Source organism: Coregonus clupeaformis, chromosome 18, assembly GCF_020615455.1.
Source record: "Coregonus clupeaformis isolate EN_2021a chromosome 18, ASM2061545v1, whole genome shotgun sequence".
NCBI classification, from domain to species: Eukaryota; Metazoa; Chordata; class Actinopteri; order Salmoniformes; family Salmonidae; genus Coregonus; species Coregonus clupeaformis.
In genome coordinates, this window is record NC_059209.1 from 28,923,132 (window position 1) to 28,938,618 (window position 15,487).

Sequence of the window (15,487 nt, forward strand, 5' to 3'; positions counted from 1 at the left end):
TCATTCAAAGGACGGGAGTTACACTATCAAATCTACATATAGCACAGTTCTGGAATTAAAGTGTTGTCAGTCTGAACCATTGTTCAACATGGGATTTTGTGTGGTGATGACTGAGTATTCCATCCTAATAATTACATAATAAGTGGGTATAAAGTGATGCCCATATCCCTCTGAGGTCCTTGCTCTCCAGTATCCTGGGGATGTCAATTTTTTACCCCAATTGGTAGTTATAGTGTTGTTCCATCACTGCAACTCCCATATGGCCTCGGGAGAGGTGAAGGTTGAGAGCCATGCGTCCTCCGAAACACAACCCTGCCAAGCCACACTGCTTCTTGACACACTGCTCGCTTAACCCGGAAGCCAGCCACACCAATGTGTCGGAGGAAACACTGTCCAGCTGGCAACCGAAATCAGCTTGCAGGTGCCCAGCCTGCCACAAGGAGTCACTAGAGAGCAATGGGACAAGGAAATCCCGGCCAGCCAAACCGTCCCCTAACCCGGACGACGCTGGGCCAATTGTGGCAGCCTCATGGGTCTCCCGGTCACAGCCGGCTGTGACACAGCCTGGGATCGAACCCAGGTCTGTAGTGACACCTCAAGCACTGTGATGCAGTGCCTTAGACCACTGCGCCACTCGGGAGGCCAGAGATGTCCAACTCTGACGTCACCCCAGGGATGTTCAACTCTGAAATCACCCCATTGAAGTTGAAATAAAAAATTGTTAAGGTAAGGGTTAAGATTAGGGTTAGGTAAGGGTTATTGTTAAGGTTAGGATTAAGGTTAGGGTTTATGGTAGGGACGTCCTAAGGAATCCCGGATAGCACTAACCATCCCTCTGACGTGGTCACCCAGCCCACTATCACACCCTAGCTCCATGGAAAACCATTAGTCACTGTGACAGGAAGCCACCATCTATTTGTAGATTCTAGTGTATCAACCCCTCTGACTAACACTTTGTTGTTTGTGAATGGGAATGCACTACACCCACAGGTGATCTCAGAGACACGGCAACAGCGTCGTCACCGGTACCTGACGCTGGACCTAGGCCAGTATTTACTATGCTAAATCTCTCTCGCTCACACTCTCTGTCCCACTCTCTCTCTCTGTCCCACTCTCGTTCTCGTTCTCTCTCTCTCTCTCTCTCTCTCTCTCTCTCTCTCTCTCTCTCTCTCTCTCTCCTCTCGCTGTCTCTCTGTCCCGCTCTCTCTCTCTCTCTGTCCCACTCTCTCGCTCTCTGTCCCGCTCTCGTTCTCTCTCTGTCCCGCTCTCGTTCTCTCTCTCTCTCTCTCTCTCTCTCTCGCTCTCTCTCTCTCGCTCTCTGTCCCGCTCTCGTTCTCTCTCTCTCTGTCCCGCTCTCGTTCTCTCTCTCTCTCTCTCTCTCTCTCTCTCTCTCTCTCTCTCTCTCTCTCTCTCTCTCTGTCCCACTCTCTCTCTCTCTCTCTCTCTCGCTCTCTCTCTCTCTCTCTCTCTCTCTCTCTCTCTCTCTCTCTCTCTCTCTCTCTCTCTCTCTCTCTCTCTCTCTCTCTCTCTCTCTCTCTCTCTCTCTCTCTCTCTCTCTCTCTCTCTCTCTCTCTCTCTCTGTCCCACTCTCTCTCTCTCGCTCACGTTCTCAATCTCTCTCTCTCGTTCTCTTTCTCGCTCTCTCTCTCTCTGTCCCGCTCTCTGTTAGCTAATGATACACAGAGACAGCAACAACGTGTCAACACTGTTTTTGTTCTGCTGTTAGTGTTTATCATTTTGGACATTTCTCAAAGGACATTTAGTTAGACTGGTAATGTTCTTGTGTGTTCCATGCAAGACCAAGCAACATATTCATGATATGTAGCCGATAATTCATGATCTGTAGCCGATAATTCCTGATCTGTAGTCGATAATTCATGATCTGTAGCCGATGATTCATGATCTATAGACTATCATTCGGATTTGAGTGGTTATGTGGCAACAATGTCCAAGGTCATGTTTATGTTTTGTGTTCTATGTAAGACAAAGGAACCGGCACATGTATGTCGTCCTCCTCACCTGACTACAGCTGTAACGATCCCGGCTGTCTGAGTCGGGTCCTGGTCGTAATCTCCAGTTTCCCGAGGGTTCGGGAACGCTCCGGGGAGCGCTCTGGTTTCCGCACCTGCTTCCCATTAGCAATCTGCACACCTGGGCCTAATCAGCACCTTTCTTAGGCTCTGGCCCAACATCCAGTTCCTGCCGGATCGTTAGCCATGAACAGTAGGTGTATCTGCGTATCAGTTTTGAGTGCTAGCGTGAGTTTTGGTTGTTTTGTACTTTGTCGAGTTTTTGTGTCCTTACCTCCGTTTTTGTTCCACCTGCAGTCACACGTCCGGAACCTTCACCCCCACCTCTGCCTGATGGTCGGCGGCTGCCGAGCCATCACTGGACCAAGTACTGCACCCCCAACTACTCACCCACGCCCCCGCTCTGTCCCTGGATTATTCTGCACCTTTTTGTTATCTGAATAAACCCTCACTTTCGTTCAACTCTCCTTGTCCTGGTCTGCTTCTGGGTTCTGGCTGAGGGAACTGTGACAGAACGATCCGGCCAATTATGAACCCAGCGGACCTGGACTCCGTTCGCCATGCCATTACCCAGCAGGAGAAGATGTTGGGCCATCATAGCACGGTACTACAGGAGATCGCGGTGTCAGTTCGGAACCTTTCTACCGGCCTGATGGAGGTCCAGAACCAACGCCAGTGTCCGGTGGAGGACCCACTACCGGTTTCACCCATCTCGCCTGCCGCTTCTGAAGTTGTGTCCCTCCGTGAGCCCAAGGTTCCGACGCCGGAGAAATATGAGGGGAGCTGGGAAGATGCCGTTCCTTCCTTATGCAGTGTGGATTAGTGTTCGATCTACAGCCCTACTCTTATGCCACTGACAAGGCTAGGATAGCCTTTTTGATTGAGTTGCTGCGTGGTCGGCGCTGGAGTGGGCTTCAGCCGTTTGGGAACGACAGGATCCCTGCATGGCTTCATACCAGGGGTTCACGGCCGAGATGAGGAAGCTCTTCGACCATTCCGTCCGAGGAGGGACGCAGCTAGGCGTCTGTTTTCTCTTCACCAAGGAACTCGCCGCGTGGCCGACTTCGTGATCGAGTTCAAGACGTTGGCTGTGGAGAGTGGGTGGAACGAGGAGTCTTTGCAAGCGGCCTTTTACCAGGGGCCTGTCGGAGCAGCTCAAGGATGAGTTGATCTCCTATCCGAGCCTAGTGACCTGGACAGCTTGGTAGCCTTGTCTATTCGGGTGGATAATCGAGTCCGAGAGCGAAGGAGGGAGAAGCAATGGGGTCCGTCCAATCGATCAGCTTCTCAGTTCCCAGTCGGGTCGGGTGGTGGACCAGAACACGTCGATCATTCTCCACCACTAAGGATTAGTGGAGAGGACCTCTCTCCCCGATTCTGAACCCATGCAAGTGGGGCGGCACGGGTTAACCAAGGAGGAGCGTCAACATAGACGTAAGACCAACTGCTGCCTCTACTGTGGTCGCTCGGGACATTACATCTCCACTTGTTCCCGGCGGTCGTCAAACTGCCCGGCTCGCTAAAGTTGGGAGGACTTTTAGCGAGCCAGTTTCAACCTCTCAGTACCTCTGTCAGACCCCGCTTCCCGGCTACCCTTGTGAACAGGAATCAGAGCTTAGCGCTTAACGCTTTTATCGATTCAGGTGCCGATGGAAGCTTTCTTGATGCCGAAGTTGGTGGAACAGCTGGGGCTTTCCAAGGAGCAATTGCCGGAAGCCATTGAAGCGACCACTCTGAACGGCAGTAGTCTGGCACGTATCACGATGAGGACTGAACCGGTTAAGATGCGGTTGTCGGGGAATCATTCTGAGATGATTTCATTTTTCATTCTGCCGTCTTCCCATGTTCCTCTGGTCCTTGGATACCCCTGGCTGAAGGAACACAATCCCACGTTCGATTGGGTGACGGGCAAGGTAACGAGTTGGAGCCTTGATTGTCATGCTAACTGTCTCAAGACTGCCTGCCCCCATTCGGTTCCCAGTCAGGTGATTGAGGCTAAACCCCCAGATTTGTCCCTGGTTCCCGAGACATATCACGATTTGGGGGAAGTTTTCAGTAAGCAGAAGGCTCTGTCACTTCCTCCCCCACCGACCTTATGATTGTGCCATCAACCTGGTTCCTGGAGCTGTCTACCCCAAGGGAAGGTTATACAGTATCTCCCGACCTGAACGTGAGGCGTTGGAGACCTACATCAAGGAGTCCCTAGCTGCTGGTCTCGTTCGTCCCTCGTCATCACCCCCTGGGGGCAGGATTCTTCTTTGTGGGAAAGAAGGATGGCTCTCTTCGACCGTGTATTGATTATCGGGGGTTGAATGACATCACGGTCAAGAACAAGTATCCCCTGCCCTTGATGAGTTCTGCCTTCGACTCCTTACAGGGTGCTACGGTGTTCACCAAGCTAGACCTACGCAATGCGTATCACCTGGTCCGGATCAGAGAGGGGGACGAGTGGTTGACGGGTTTCAATACACCGATGGGTCACTTCGAGTATCAGGTGATGCCGTTTGGACTGACCAATGCTCCAGCGGTATTCCAGAGTATGGTGAACGACGTCCTGAGAGATATGATCGGTCTCTTCGTGTTTGTTTACCTGGATGACATTCTGATCTTCTCGAAGGAACCTTCCGACCACGTCCAGCATGTCCGGCAGGTTCTGCAGCGATTGTTGGAGAATCGCCTGTTCGTGAAGGCCGAGAAGTGCGAGTTTCACGCCCACACTACATCCTTTCTCGGGTACATCATCTCCAGGGGTGAGATTAGGATGGATCAGGAGAAGGTTAGAGCGGTTCTGGAATGGGCCCAGCCCGGTACGAGATTGCAACTCCAGAGATTTTTTGGGGTTTGCGAATTTCTACCGCAGATTCATCCGGGATTACAGCCGTGTGGCCGCCTCCATTAACTGCCTTGACTTCCAGCATCAGGACCTTCAAGTGGAATCCGGAGGCGGATCGAGCGTTTCTGGATTTGAAGAGGCGATTCACCAACGCACCGATTCTCTCTCAACCGGACACGGCCCGTCAGTTCGTCGTTGAAGTGGACGCGTCTGATGTGGGAGTTGGCGCCATCCTGTCGCAGCGATGCTCCACGGACAGTAAACTCCATCCCTGCGCCTACTACTCTCGTCGCCTTTCGCCTGCGGAGAGGAATTACGATGTGGGTAACCGGGAGCTTCTCGCGGTGAGACTTGCCTTGGAGGAGTGGCGCCACTGGTTGGAGGGGGCGGAGCAACCGTTTATTGTCTGGACTGACCACAAGAATCTTGCTTACGTGCAATCGGCTAAACGTCTCAACTCCCGTCAGGCCAGGTGGGCGTTGTTTTTCGGACGATTCAAGTTTGTCCTGACGTTCCGACCTGGATCTAAGAACGGCAAGGCGGACGCCTTGTCCCGGATGTTCTCCAAGACGGAGGAGAGTGGGTCCAAGACCGAGACAATTCTCCCCCGGAACTGCGTCGTGGGAGCAGTTATGTGGAGGATTGAGGAGGAGGTGCTGGCGGCCCTTCGGACTCAGCCCGGTCCCGGTAACGGTCCACCCGGTCGGTTGTTTGTGCCTGAGTCGGTTCGTCCTGCTGTTCTCAAATGGTTCCACGCCAGTAAGATGGCTTGTCACCCTGGCGTGGCTCGGACAATGGCGTTTCTTCGCAGACGTTTTGGTGGCCTGCCATGGCCGAGGATACTCGGGGTTTTGTGGCTGCCTGTCCAGTGTGTGCGCAGAATAAGAGTACCAATCGGCCCAGCTCTGGACTACTTCACCCCCCTTCCTATTCCCCGGCGTCCATGGTCGCATCTGGCCCTGGACTTCGTCACGGGGTTGCCCGCTTCTGAGGGGAACACGGTCGTTCTGACTATCGTGGACAGGTTCAGCAAGTTCGCCCACTTTGTGCCTATTGCCAAGCTTCCCTCTGCCTCGGAGACGTCCGAGATCCTGGTCAGGGGAGGTTTTCAGGGTCCACGGTTTGCCCAGTGATATCGTTTCCGACCGTGGCCCTCAGTTTACCTCTGCTGTCTGGAAGTCCTTCTGTTTGGCCATTGGAGCTACAGTCAGTCTCACATCTGGTTTTCACCCCCAATCCAATGGTCAGGCGGAGAGAGCCAACCAGAAGATGGAATCCACGCTACGCTGTCTGGTCTCTTCCAACCCCACCTCCTGGGCCTCTCAGTTGCCTTGGGTTGAGTATGCCCACAATACTCTCCCTACATCTGCCACTGGGATGTCTCCCTTCCAGTGCCTGTATGGCTACCAACCTCCCCTGTTCCCTTCTCAGGAGAAGGAGCTCTCTGTGCCTTCGGTTCAGGCCCATATTCGTCGTTGCCACCGGACCTGGCATCGGGCCAGAAAGGCACTCCTTAGAGGTTCGGACCGGTATCAGCTCCAGGCGAATCGTCGCCGGACCCCCGCTCCCACCTATACCATCGGAGATAGGGTTTGGTTGGCCACACGGGATCTTCCGTTACGGACTGAGTCTAGGAAGTTGTTACCGAAGTTTATTGGTCCGTTTGTGGTGGAGAAGGTGATCAATCCAGTGGCAGTGCGACTCAAACTACCGAGGACGCTCAGAGTCCATCCCACCTTTCATGTCTCCTGCCTCAAGCCTGTCTTCCTCAGTCCTCTGTTGCCTCCTCCGCCTCCTCCTCCTCCTCCTCGGATGATCGGAGGTGGTCCTGCCTACACGGTGCGTCGCATTATGGATTCCAGACGGCGGGGCCGGGGTTTCCAGTATCTCGTGGACTGGGAGGGGTATGGTCCTGAAGAGAGGAGTTGGATTCCACGGCGACAGGTCCTAGATGCGGATCTCATCAGGGACTTTTACCGCCTCCATCCTGGCGCTCCGGGGAGTCCGCCCGGTGGCGTTCGTCGGAGGGGGGGTACTGTAACGATCCCGGCTGTCTGAGTCGGGTCCTGGTCGTAATCTCCAGTTTCCCGAGGGTTCGGGAACGCTCCGGGGAGCGCTCTGGTTTCCGCACCTGCTTCCCATTAGCAATCTGCACACCTGGGCCTAATCAGCACCTTTCTTAGGCTCTGGCCCAACATCCAGTTCCTGCCGGATCGTTAGCCATGAACAGTAGGTGTATCTGCGTATCAGTTTTGAGTGCTAGCGTGAGTTTTGGTTGTTTTGTACTTTGTCGAGTTTTTGTGTCCTTACCTCCGTTTTTGTTCCACCTGCAGTCACACGTCCGGAACCTTCACCCCACCTCTGCCTGATGGTCGGCGGCTGCCGAGCCATCACTGGACCAAGTACTGCACCCCCAACTACTCACCCACGCCGCCCGCTCTGTCCCTGGATTATTCTGCACCTTTTTGTTATCTGAATAAACCCTCACTTTCGTTCAACTCTCCTTGTCCTGGTCTGCTTCTGGGTTCTGGCTGAGGGAACTGTGACAACAGCCTTATGTTCCTGATCTGTATATTTCATTATAAATTCTTCCCTTTTCCTCCAACTAATCGAAAGTGTGAATGATAAAGAAAATTGAGGTGAAAGGTGACCCAAAGGAGAAATAGAACATCCATAGCAGAGTGTTGAGGCTGAGTGAGGAGGGTACAGAGTACAGTACACTACAGTAGGCAGCAGCAGCACCTAGTGTGTGTCCCAAATGCCACCATCTGGTCAAAAGTAATGCACTACATAAGGAATAGGGTGCCATTTGGGATGTATCCCTTGTCTGCAGTGGTGAAAAAAGTACTAAATTGTCATACTTGAGTAAAAGTAAAGATCAAATCAAATCAAATCACATTTTATGTCACATGTGCCGAATACAACAGGTGTAGTTACAGTGAAACGCTTACTTACAAGCCCTTAACCAACAATGCAGTTTTAAGAAAGAATACCAAAAAAAATCACACAAAAAAATAAATAAAAGTAACAAATAATGAAAGAGCAGCAGTAAAAAACAATAGAAAACAACAGATACCTTACTAGAAAATGACTCAAGTAAAAGTAAAAGTCACACAGTAAAATGCTACTCGAGTCAAAGTCTAAAAGTATCTGGTTTTAAATGTACTGAAGTACAGTGGTAGAAAAAGTACTCAATTGTCATACTTGAGTAAAAGTAAAAAGTAAAAGTAAATGCTATACATCAAATTCCTTATATTAAGCAAACCAGACGACACGATTTTATTTTTTAAATTTATTTATGGACAGCTAGAGGCACACTCCAACACTCAGATATCATTTACAAATGCAGTATTGAGTCCGCCAGATCAGAGGCAGTAGGGTTGACAACACGTTATATTGGTAGGTTCATGAATTTGACCATATTATTGCTGTCCTGCATGAGCATTCAAAATGTAACGAGTACTTTTGCGTGTCAGGGAAAATGTATGGGAGTAAAAAGTACATTATTTTCTTTAGGAATGCAGTGGAGTAAAAGTTGTCAAAAATATAAATAGTAAAGGAAAGTACAGTTACCCCCCCCAAAACTACTTAAATAGTCCTTTTAAGTATTTTTTACTTAGTTACTTTACACCACTGCTAGTCTGGAACGTCACCCTGACACCCCAGGTCCAACCCTGCAGTGACCTAATATGATGTGCCTGATCGTGTGTTGCCTTGATGTGTCTGGCTTTCAGACTCTCTGATTGGAGAGTGATGTGAAGACGGATGCGCCGCGGCCCTCGTGGAAGTCTTAGTGCAGCCAGCCATGATCAGGGGGAGAGGCGAGTGGGCAGCGGCCGGTTTGAGCCGGTTCTGTGTAATGCTGCCTGCCTGCCTGCCTGCCTGGGTGCCCGGCTTCGTGTGTGGAAGTGATGCACAGTAATTTAATCTATATGCTCAGATCTGTCCCTGGGGGAGAGAAGGGAGGGAGAAGAGGTGGGAGGGAGAAAGAGGAAACACAAGCTCTATAGCTCCGCCTGCTCTCTGCGTGCCAGTGCTGCCTCCAGAATCTCTGGCCTATGACGATCTCTCCTGCCCGCCATCTGTACCAGGCTCCCTGAGGGTTATGAAACACATCCCAGAAGAAAAAGGAAAAAGCTCATTTGTTTTTGTTTATCCCCTCACAGATTTGTCATCGTAAACACAAAACCTTTTCTGGTAAACCCTCCACCGCTAGATGATTTATTAAGCCTATTTCCCATAACTGTAGGTAGACAGATTGGACCCCCACCTGAGGAGCTCCTCTCTGTAATAGGCTTTAAAAGTCAATCAAGCGTTGCTGTGTGGTTTTCGGTCACGGGCCAGTGAGTGAACTGATGAACTTACCCGTGTTACCGTAAGGAGACAAAACACACACATGCCAGTTTTATATCCCTCTGCAGTGCTGGTATTTACCATCCCAGAGCAGATCAACTGGAGTGCTGGTGTTTACCATCCCAGAGCAGTTCAGCTGCAGTGCTGGTGTTTACCATCCCAGAGCAGTTCAGCTGCAGTGCTGGTGTTTACCATCCCAGAGCAGTTCAGTTGCAGTGCTGGTGTTTACCATCCCAGAGCAGTTCAGCTGCAGTGCTGGTGTTTACCATCCCAGAGCAGTTCAGCTGCAGTGCTGGTGTTTACCATCCCAGAGCAGTTCAGTTGCAGTGCTGGTGTTTACCATCCCAGAGCAGTTCAGCTGCAGTGCTGGTGTTTACCATCCCAGAGCAGTTCAGTTGCAGTGCTGGTGTTTACCATCCCAGAGCAGTTCAGCTGCTCCATGTTCCAGTGCCCTGTACCATTCCGTGTTCCAGGAACCTGTTCCGTGTTCCATCCCTCTGAGCCTCTGCCAGACAGTCAGTTAGAAGCAGGAATGTGGCTGGTATGCCGGCCTGGTCTGGTTCATACTATGAGAAGCTAGCTGTCTGTTGCCATTGGAGAGGTGCCATGGGTAAGATCTGTTCAAAACACAGCCAGGGCCCATGGAGAGAGACTTCCCACTAACTCTCCCAAATCCCCTTTGTAATAAGGGGGCAATGAGTCCAGTAATCAACCTGTCATAGTTATGGGATGATTGCTGCCAGCACTACAGATTCCTGTGAGGGAATCAGACTTCAAAACAAGGGTGCTATGAAGGTCATGTGTACACATAAAAATGCAGCTATAGGCTCTAAGGTTGGCTGCTGGATCTGCTGTGCTCTATTTCCTGTTGAGCATGGTTACATGCCATGAGTCACTATTTACTGGTCAGTGGTATTGTGCCCCAGGACATTTCATTTGGCTCTCAACAGATTTGCTTTCCTTTGGAATTTTTGGCATCAAATATTTTTGTACCACATAATAAATTGTTCTTTGATACTTTGTACTTTGATTTGCTCCTATAGGAATCAGTGGATTTATAATGCTTTTTTATTGTGGGTTATCAATATCGTTATATATTAGTTCCATTAGTGTCCAGCAGCAGGTCATTGGAATCCGATGTCAGAGGAGACAGAGCAGTCAATCCAGCAGTAGTGAAATCATCACGCCCTATATGATAAGAGAACTGTGCCGATCAGCAAAAATGTCTCCATCTTTTATCATGATGTTTTCTATAAGCACATTGAGAGAATCACAACAGAACAGAAGGGCAGAACTATAGCAGCAATACAAAGAGAATGATATGTCAATGCAGTATCTCATATTATAAACTGGGTGGTTCAAGCCCTGAATGCTGATTGGCTGACAGTCGTGGTATATCAGACCGTATACCACGCGTATGACAAAACATTTATTTTTACTGTTCTAATTACATTGATAACCAGTTTATAATAGCAATAAGGCACCTCGGGGGTTTGTGATATATGGCCAATATACAATGGCTAATGGCTGTGCCTAAGAACAGCCCTTAGCCGTGGTGTATTGGCCATCTACCACACCCCCTTGGGCCTTATTGCTTAAATAACTGTGCCCTTCTGAACGTCAATAGCCTAGTAAACAACACAGAGCTTGGTGTACGTATTGGACACAGTTATCTGCTGAGTGATACCCTTTCCTGTTTTCTCTATCTGATACGGCCAGCTTCCCATTAGAAGGCTAATACTGAGTATTGGTTTTATGATCAATGCTTTCCTCCGTATTGAACAACCCAGGCTGAAAACACATTAAAAGCTGCAGCCTGGTGGACATGTTATGTAACAGTCCAGTTGCATCCCAAATAGCACCCTATTCCCTATATAGTGCACTACTTTTGACCAGATCCCTATGGGCCCTTGTAAAAAGTAATGAACTAAATAGGGAATTGGGTGCCATTTGGGACACAGACTGCGTCCCAGACTGCTCTGTGTGATAAACCAGCACTAAGATAATACTGGAGCGTTTCAACGTCCCATCGCCTACATTGTTAATGAGTATAGGACATGGCATCATGTGCCAAACTACAATGCATGAAATCATCCACTCCCGACACAGGGGAGTTGCAAGAATATCCAATGGTACAACTCGAACTCCAGCTGTGTTAGAGTTTGGTAAGCCAAGCATGCACAGACAGGATGGAGAAGACGTCAAAGAAAAACAGTTTACCTCATTGAAACCACAAGAAAGCTAAATCATAACACTGGCCATAATGTCACTATTACTGAATTTCTACTGATATTAGAGGAGATTGTGGTTATCAGTGGCACCATATGGTGTCATATAATGTAGCTCACATACCTTCATAAAACAAGATGTAGACAAGTTCAAGACATGGGGATAGAGGTAGCTAAAGAAGGACATTGACCCTGTTGGTCTAGATCGCTGCATCAACTTTCAAAACTTCCCTCAATTTACATTATTTAGAAATCAAGAAACATGTAGGCTAAGCATGTTCCCCCCTATGTGTACCCATATCGGCGATTATGTGGACCCCAGGAAGAGTAGCTGCTGCTTTCGCAACAGCTAATGGGGATCATAACAAAAATACCAAAATACCAGATGTCCATGTTTTGAGGACATATTTATGATTCAGACATTGAGATATGGCTAACTATAATAAAGTGTTCTGCCAAGCCAGCGGAGACGGTTTATGTCTGTAAAAGGAGACTCTCCCCAGAGTGTCTCCACAGAGTTGACCCCAAGGGGAAGAATGATGATAAGACCTTTGACCCTCGCCACATTTAGCGCTCTTTTGTTATTAATGTGGTTAATATGGGGACACTTGGTGTGTATGGGAGAACGGGATAAATGGCCCAACCCCCCCACATCCGTTTCCCCTCTGGCAGCGCTCAGAGATCTCATTGTGTAGCGCTGGCTGTCTCTGACTGTGTCTCTGCTCAGTCAGAGATGTCATAAACATTCCATTTTTGCCGACTCTGTCTATCCGGAACTTGGCTAATATTCTGTCTTCAGTCATAACTGCCATGACAGCTCGAGACAGCCAGGTATCCTGTGCCGAGACAGTATACAGACAGCCCTGAACAGAAACAGAGTGAATGAGGGGTTGTGTACATTCTTTCACTCAACACAGACAGACAATGACAAAATAACCAGCATTCCATACCTTGGCACAACTCTCTAAACAACTTCTCTAGAGACATAAATATCAGAACATTTGCTGAGAGAGGTAACAGTCTCTACCCTTTGTTTCCATATACTGGAGTGAATACATCCGGGTGGGGGGCATAGATACTAAGGAATGAGTGTAGCTTGAGGGTTGACGCGCTATGAACATTCACAGTGGGTATTTACAGGATATGTGCCCTACAGGTTTATGTATTAAGTGGAGTTTATATATTCCAACGTCTCTTAAGGGAAATGCCTTTCTCTAGCTCTGTCCCAAATGACACCCTATTCCCTATATAGTACACTACTTCTGACCAGTGCCCATTGAGAATAGGCTGCCATTTGGGACGTACGCTCTGTTATCAACGGCCATCAGTATGGGGCTGGGTCGCAGTTCACTCCCCTCCATCCCAGACAGACCTGCCAGTAAACAAACCTTCCCCGTGGTTTGGAAAACATAACGAAGGGTATTTATAGTGCTACTAACTGGAATGATTAAATGTCACCTATATTCATCTTACAGTAAATAGAGTCAGTAATAACACTGACAGTAGGGTCCTTTCAAGAAATGAGTGCCTTTTTCCAAGTTACAATACTCAAAAGGCACCTAATTGGTGGAACGACCCAGTAACAGTTTAATACAATAGAACACTGTACTGGGGAATTATTTGATTCACTATTTCCTGTGTTTGATTAATTGTTGATATGGACTGATATGTAACTTGATGGTATGGAAGACGCAGACAGATGTATTCCCTTGGGGGAAGGGAAACAGGACATAACCAAGTATGTTTCAGTACCTCATTTTCTACAATTATCTATTGTAACTATGGTACTGATGTACCTACCTTGGACCTGCTTCACTGCCAGTATCAAATGTCTGCCATTGTTGAATGTTATGTGTCCCAGGCCATTCTGGGCCTGGGACACACTGATAATGTATCTGTGACACGGTGCGATTCTGTAGCAGCTGATGTTGTGACTTCTTACAAGCCTCTCAAGCTGAAGTTTACAGAACATTTTGTACTGTCTGATTAATATATAAATGCCTTCTCAGAGAAGGCCCGTTAGTCATTTCTCTGGAGGTGTCTCCCTGTTGCAACTTGTAATTAAACCGAAATTATTTTGATTGATTTGGTCTACGACTGCTCTCCTTTCTGTTCAGCTAGGAATTCCAATTATGAACATTGATATTTATTTAATGCTCAATTAAAGGAACATTTTGAGTAAAGTTCAGGATGCCTTTATTAAAGCTGATCAAGGTTTGTCCAGGAATGGATAGTGAATTGTAAGAGGATTATTACTCATTGTAGAAACAATTCGCCAACTGCCATAGCAAGTATCTTCAGAAAGACTGCATAGACATTTTCTCTGCATTTACAGTGAGACAGAGATGAGAGAAGTGTGGGTTGAAAATGAAAACACAATGGTTTGAATAAACATGTGGGCCTAAACCATGGTCCCAAGCAACCAAAACACACTAACTCATCTAAACAGTGACTCTTGAATTATTAACAACAGGATATGATGCTTTTCAAGATGTAGACTGAAATAACAATTTAAGTTATTCTGTACTGTGATGACTCAACTAGCTACAGTGTGTGGCAATTGAGATCATATTTCCTTTACATATCCTTTGTGGGAACAGATATGATATGTTTACATGATATGTTACATGTATTCACTGAACGTGTGACAACTGCCTTCTCAATACCCAGTAGATATGGGCTACAGAAAATTTGCACACAGATTTAGTCATGTCCCTCAGTAGGCTACATTTTACATTTACATTTAAGTCATTTAGCAGACGCTCTTATCCAGAGCGACTTACAGGAGCAATTAGGGTTAAGTGCCTTGCTCAAGGGCACATTTACGTCATTTAGCAGACGCTCTAGTCCAGAGCGACTCACAAATTGATGCATTCACCCTATAGCCAGTGGGATAACCACTTTACAATTTTTTTGGGGGGCTACACTGGGCAATTGGAGAGCTCTGCCTCTGCTGGTTCATACATAATTACTGTTTCAGTCGGTTTGATGTGCGCACAGCAACAGTACAGAGGCGTTCCCTGCGGGAGTGTAGCACGACCAGTGATGTCACTTCTGTAACTGGGTCTTGACAGCATGAGCGTCCCTAGCAGGCCTTTAAATAGCGCAGGCAGCGCTCACAGTGCTCACTCACTCCAATCCCTAGCGCTCAAGCGAGTAGTGCTCCCTCTTCCTCCTACAATCCCAGTCAAAGAAGTTGCTGGAGCAGCTTAGAAGAGAGAGTCAACAAGATGTCTAACTACGTTGTAACCTCCGACTCCCGCCGTGTCAGTCCATCGGTCCACGGGAACAAATTCGACACAGCGCACCGCAAGAGGGCCGTGCCCAACATATTCGAGAATGTCAACCAGGACGCGCTGATGAGGCTGTTCCAGAAAACGGGGGACATGAAAGCGGAGGAGAGGGTGAGGAGCATCTTCTCCTTCACCCAAGACCCAGCGGAAACGGCCAAAGCCCTGATGGCGCTCAAGCAGCGAAAGAAGGACAAGTTCCTCCAGATTGTAGGCATGGTTCGCCACATGCTGAAACTGCGTTGAACATTATCTCTCGGCTCTGCTGAACGAGTTGAATTGAAGTGCACTAGAATGACGCTGTGGTGGTTGTGCAGGTGATACTGAAATGTCACCGGGCAAGGAGAAGGAGAAGCAGCGTCCTGGAATGGAGGAAGCCTAAATTCAAACCACTGTCTTCGAAGGCAACAAAGTGTGACTATTGCATGAAGATGCCCTCCATGCGTAATGCCAACATGCACTGGTTCGTTTGGATACAACGTGCTGGAAGAAGAAAGAAGGAGAGAATGGGAATACTGGGGGCTGTTGTCCCGAACAAAGAAACAGGGAGGCATGATGCTCTCCCTGACTGACTATGCATTCTATTGAATGCGCGACTCTCAATGTGCACCTCATAGGTGCCTATTTGCTGCTGCATAATAACTGTAATAAGAGACTGGTGCCGAAGAAACTGCCTGAAAATGCCTGTTCCTGTGAAAACATATGCCTTGTCTCTGTATCATTTTAACTTTGTGATACCTGCTAATAACACGG

The 15,487-nt window shown here is 48.4% G+C and overlaps 1 protein-coding gene across 1 annotated transcript in view; it reads left to right on the forward strand.

Annotated features, from left to right (window-relative positions):
* The first annotated feature begins 14,548 nt into the window (after positions 1-14,548).
* The window catches only part of LOC121587271 (transcriptional and immune response regulator-like), a 1,050-nt gene continuing 111 nt past the window's right edge, over positions 14,549-15,487 (forward strand). The window contains exon 1 of the mRNA XM_041904186.2: positions 14,549-15,487. This exon is cut by the window's right edge and continues 111 nt beyond it. Within this exon, the coding sequence (XP_041760120.1) occupies positions 14,675-14,980 (306 nt within the window). The 5' untranslated portion in view covers positions 14,549-14,674 and the 3' untranslated portion in view covers positions 14,981-15,487.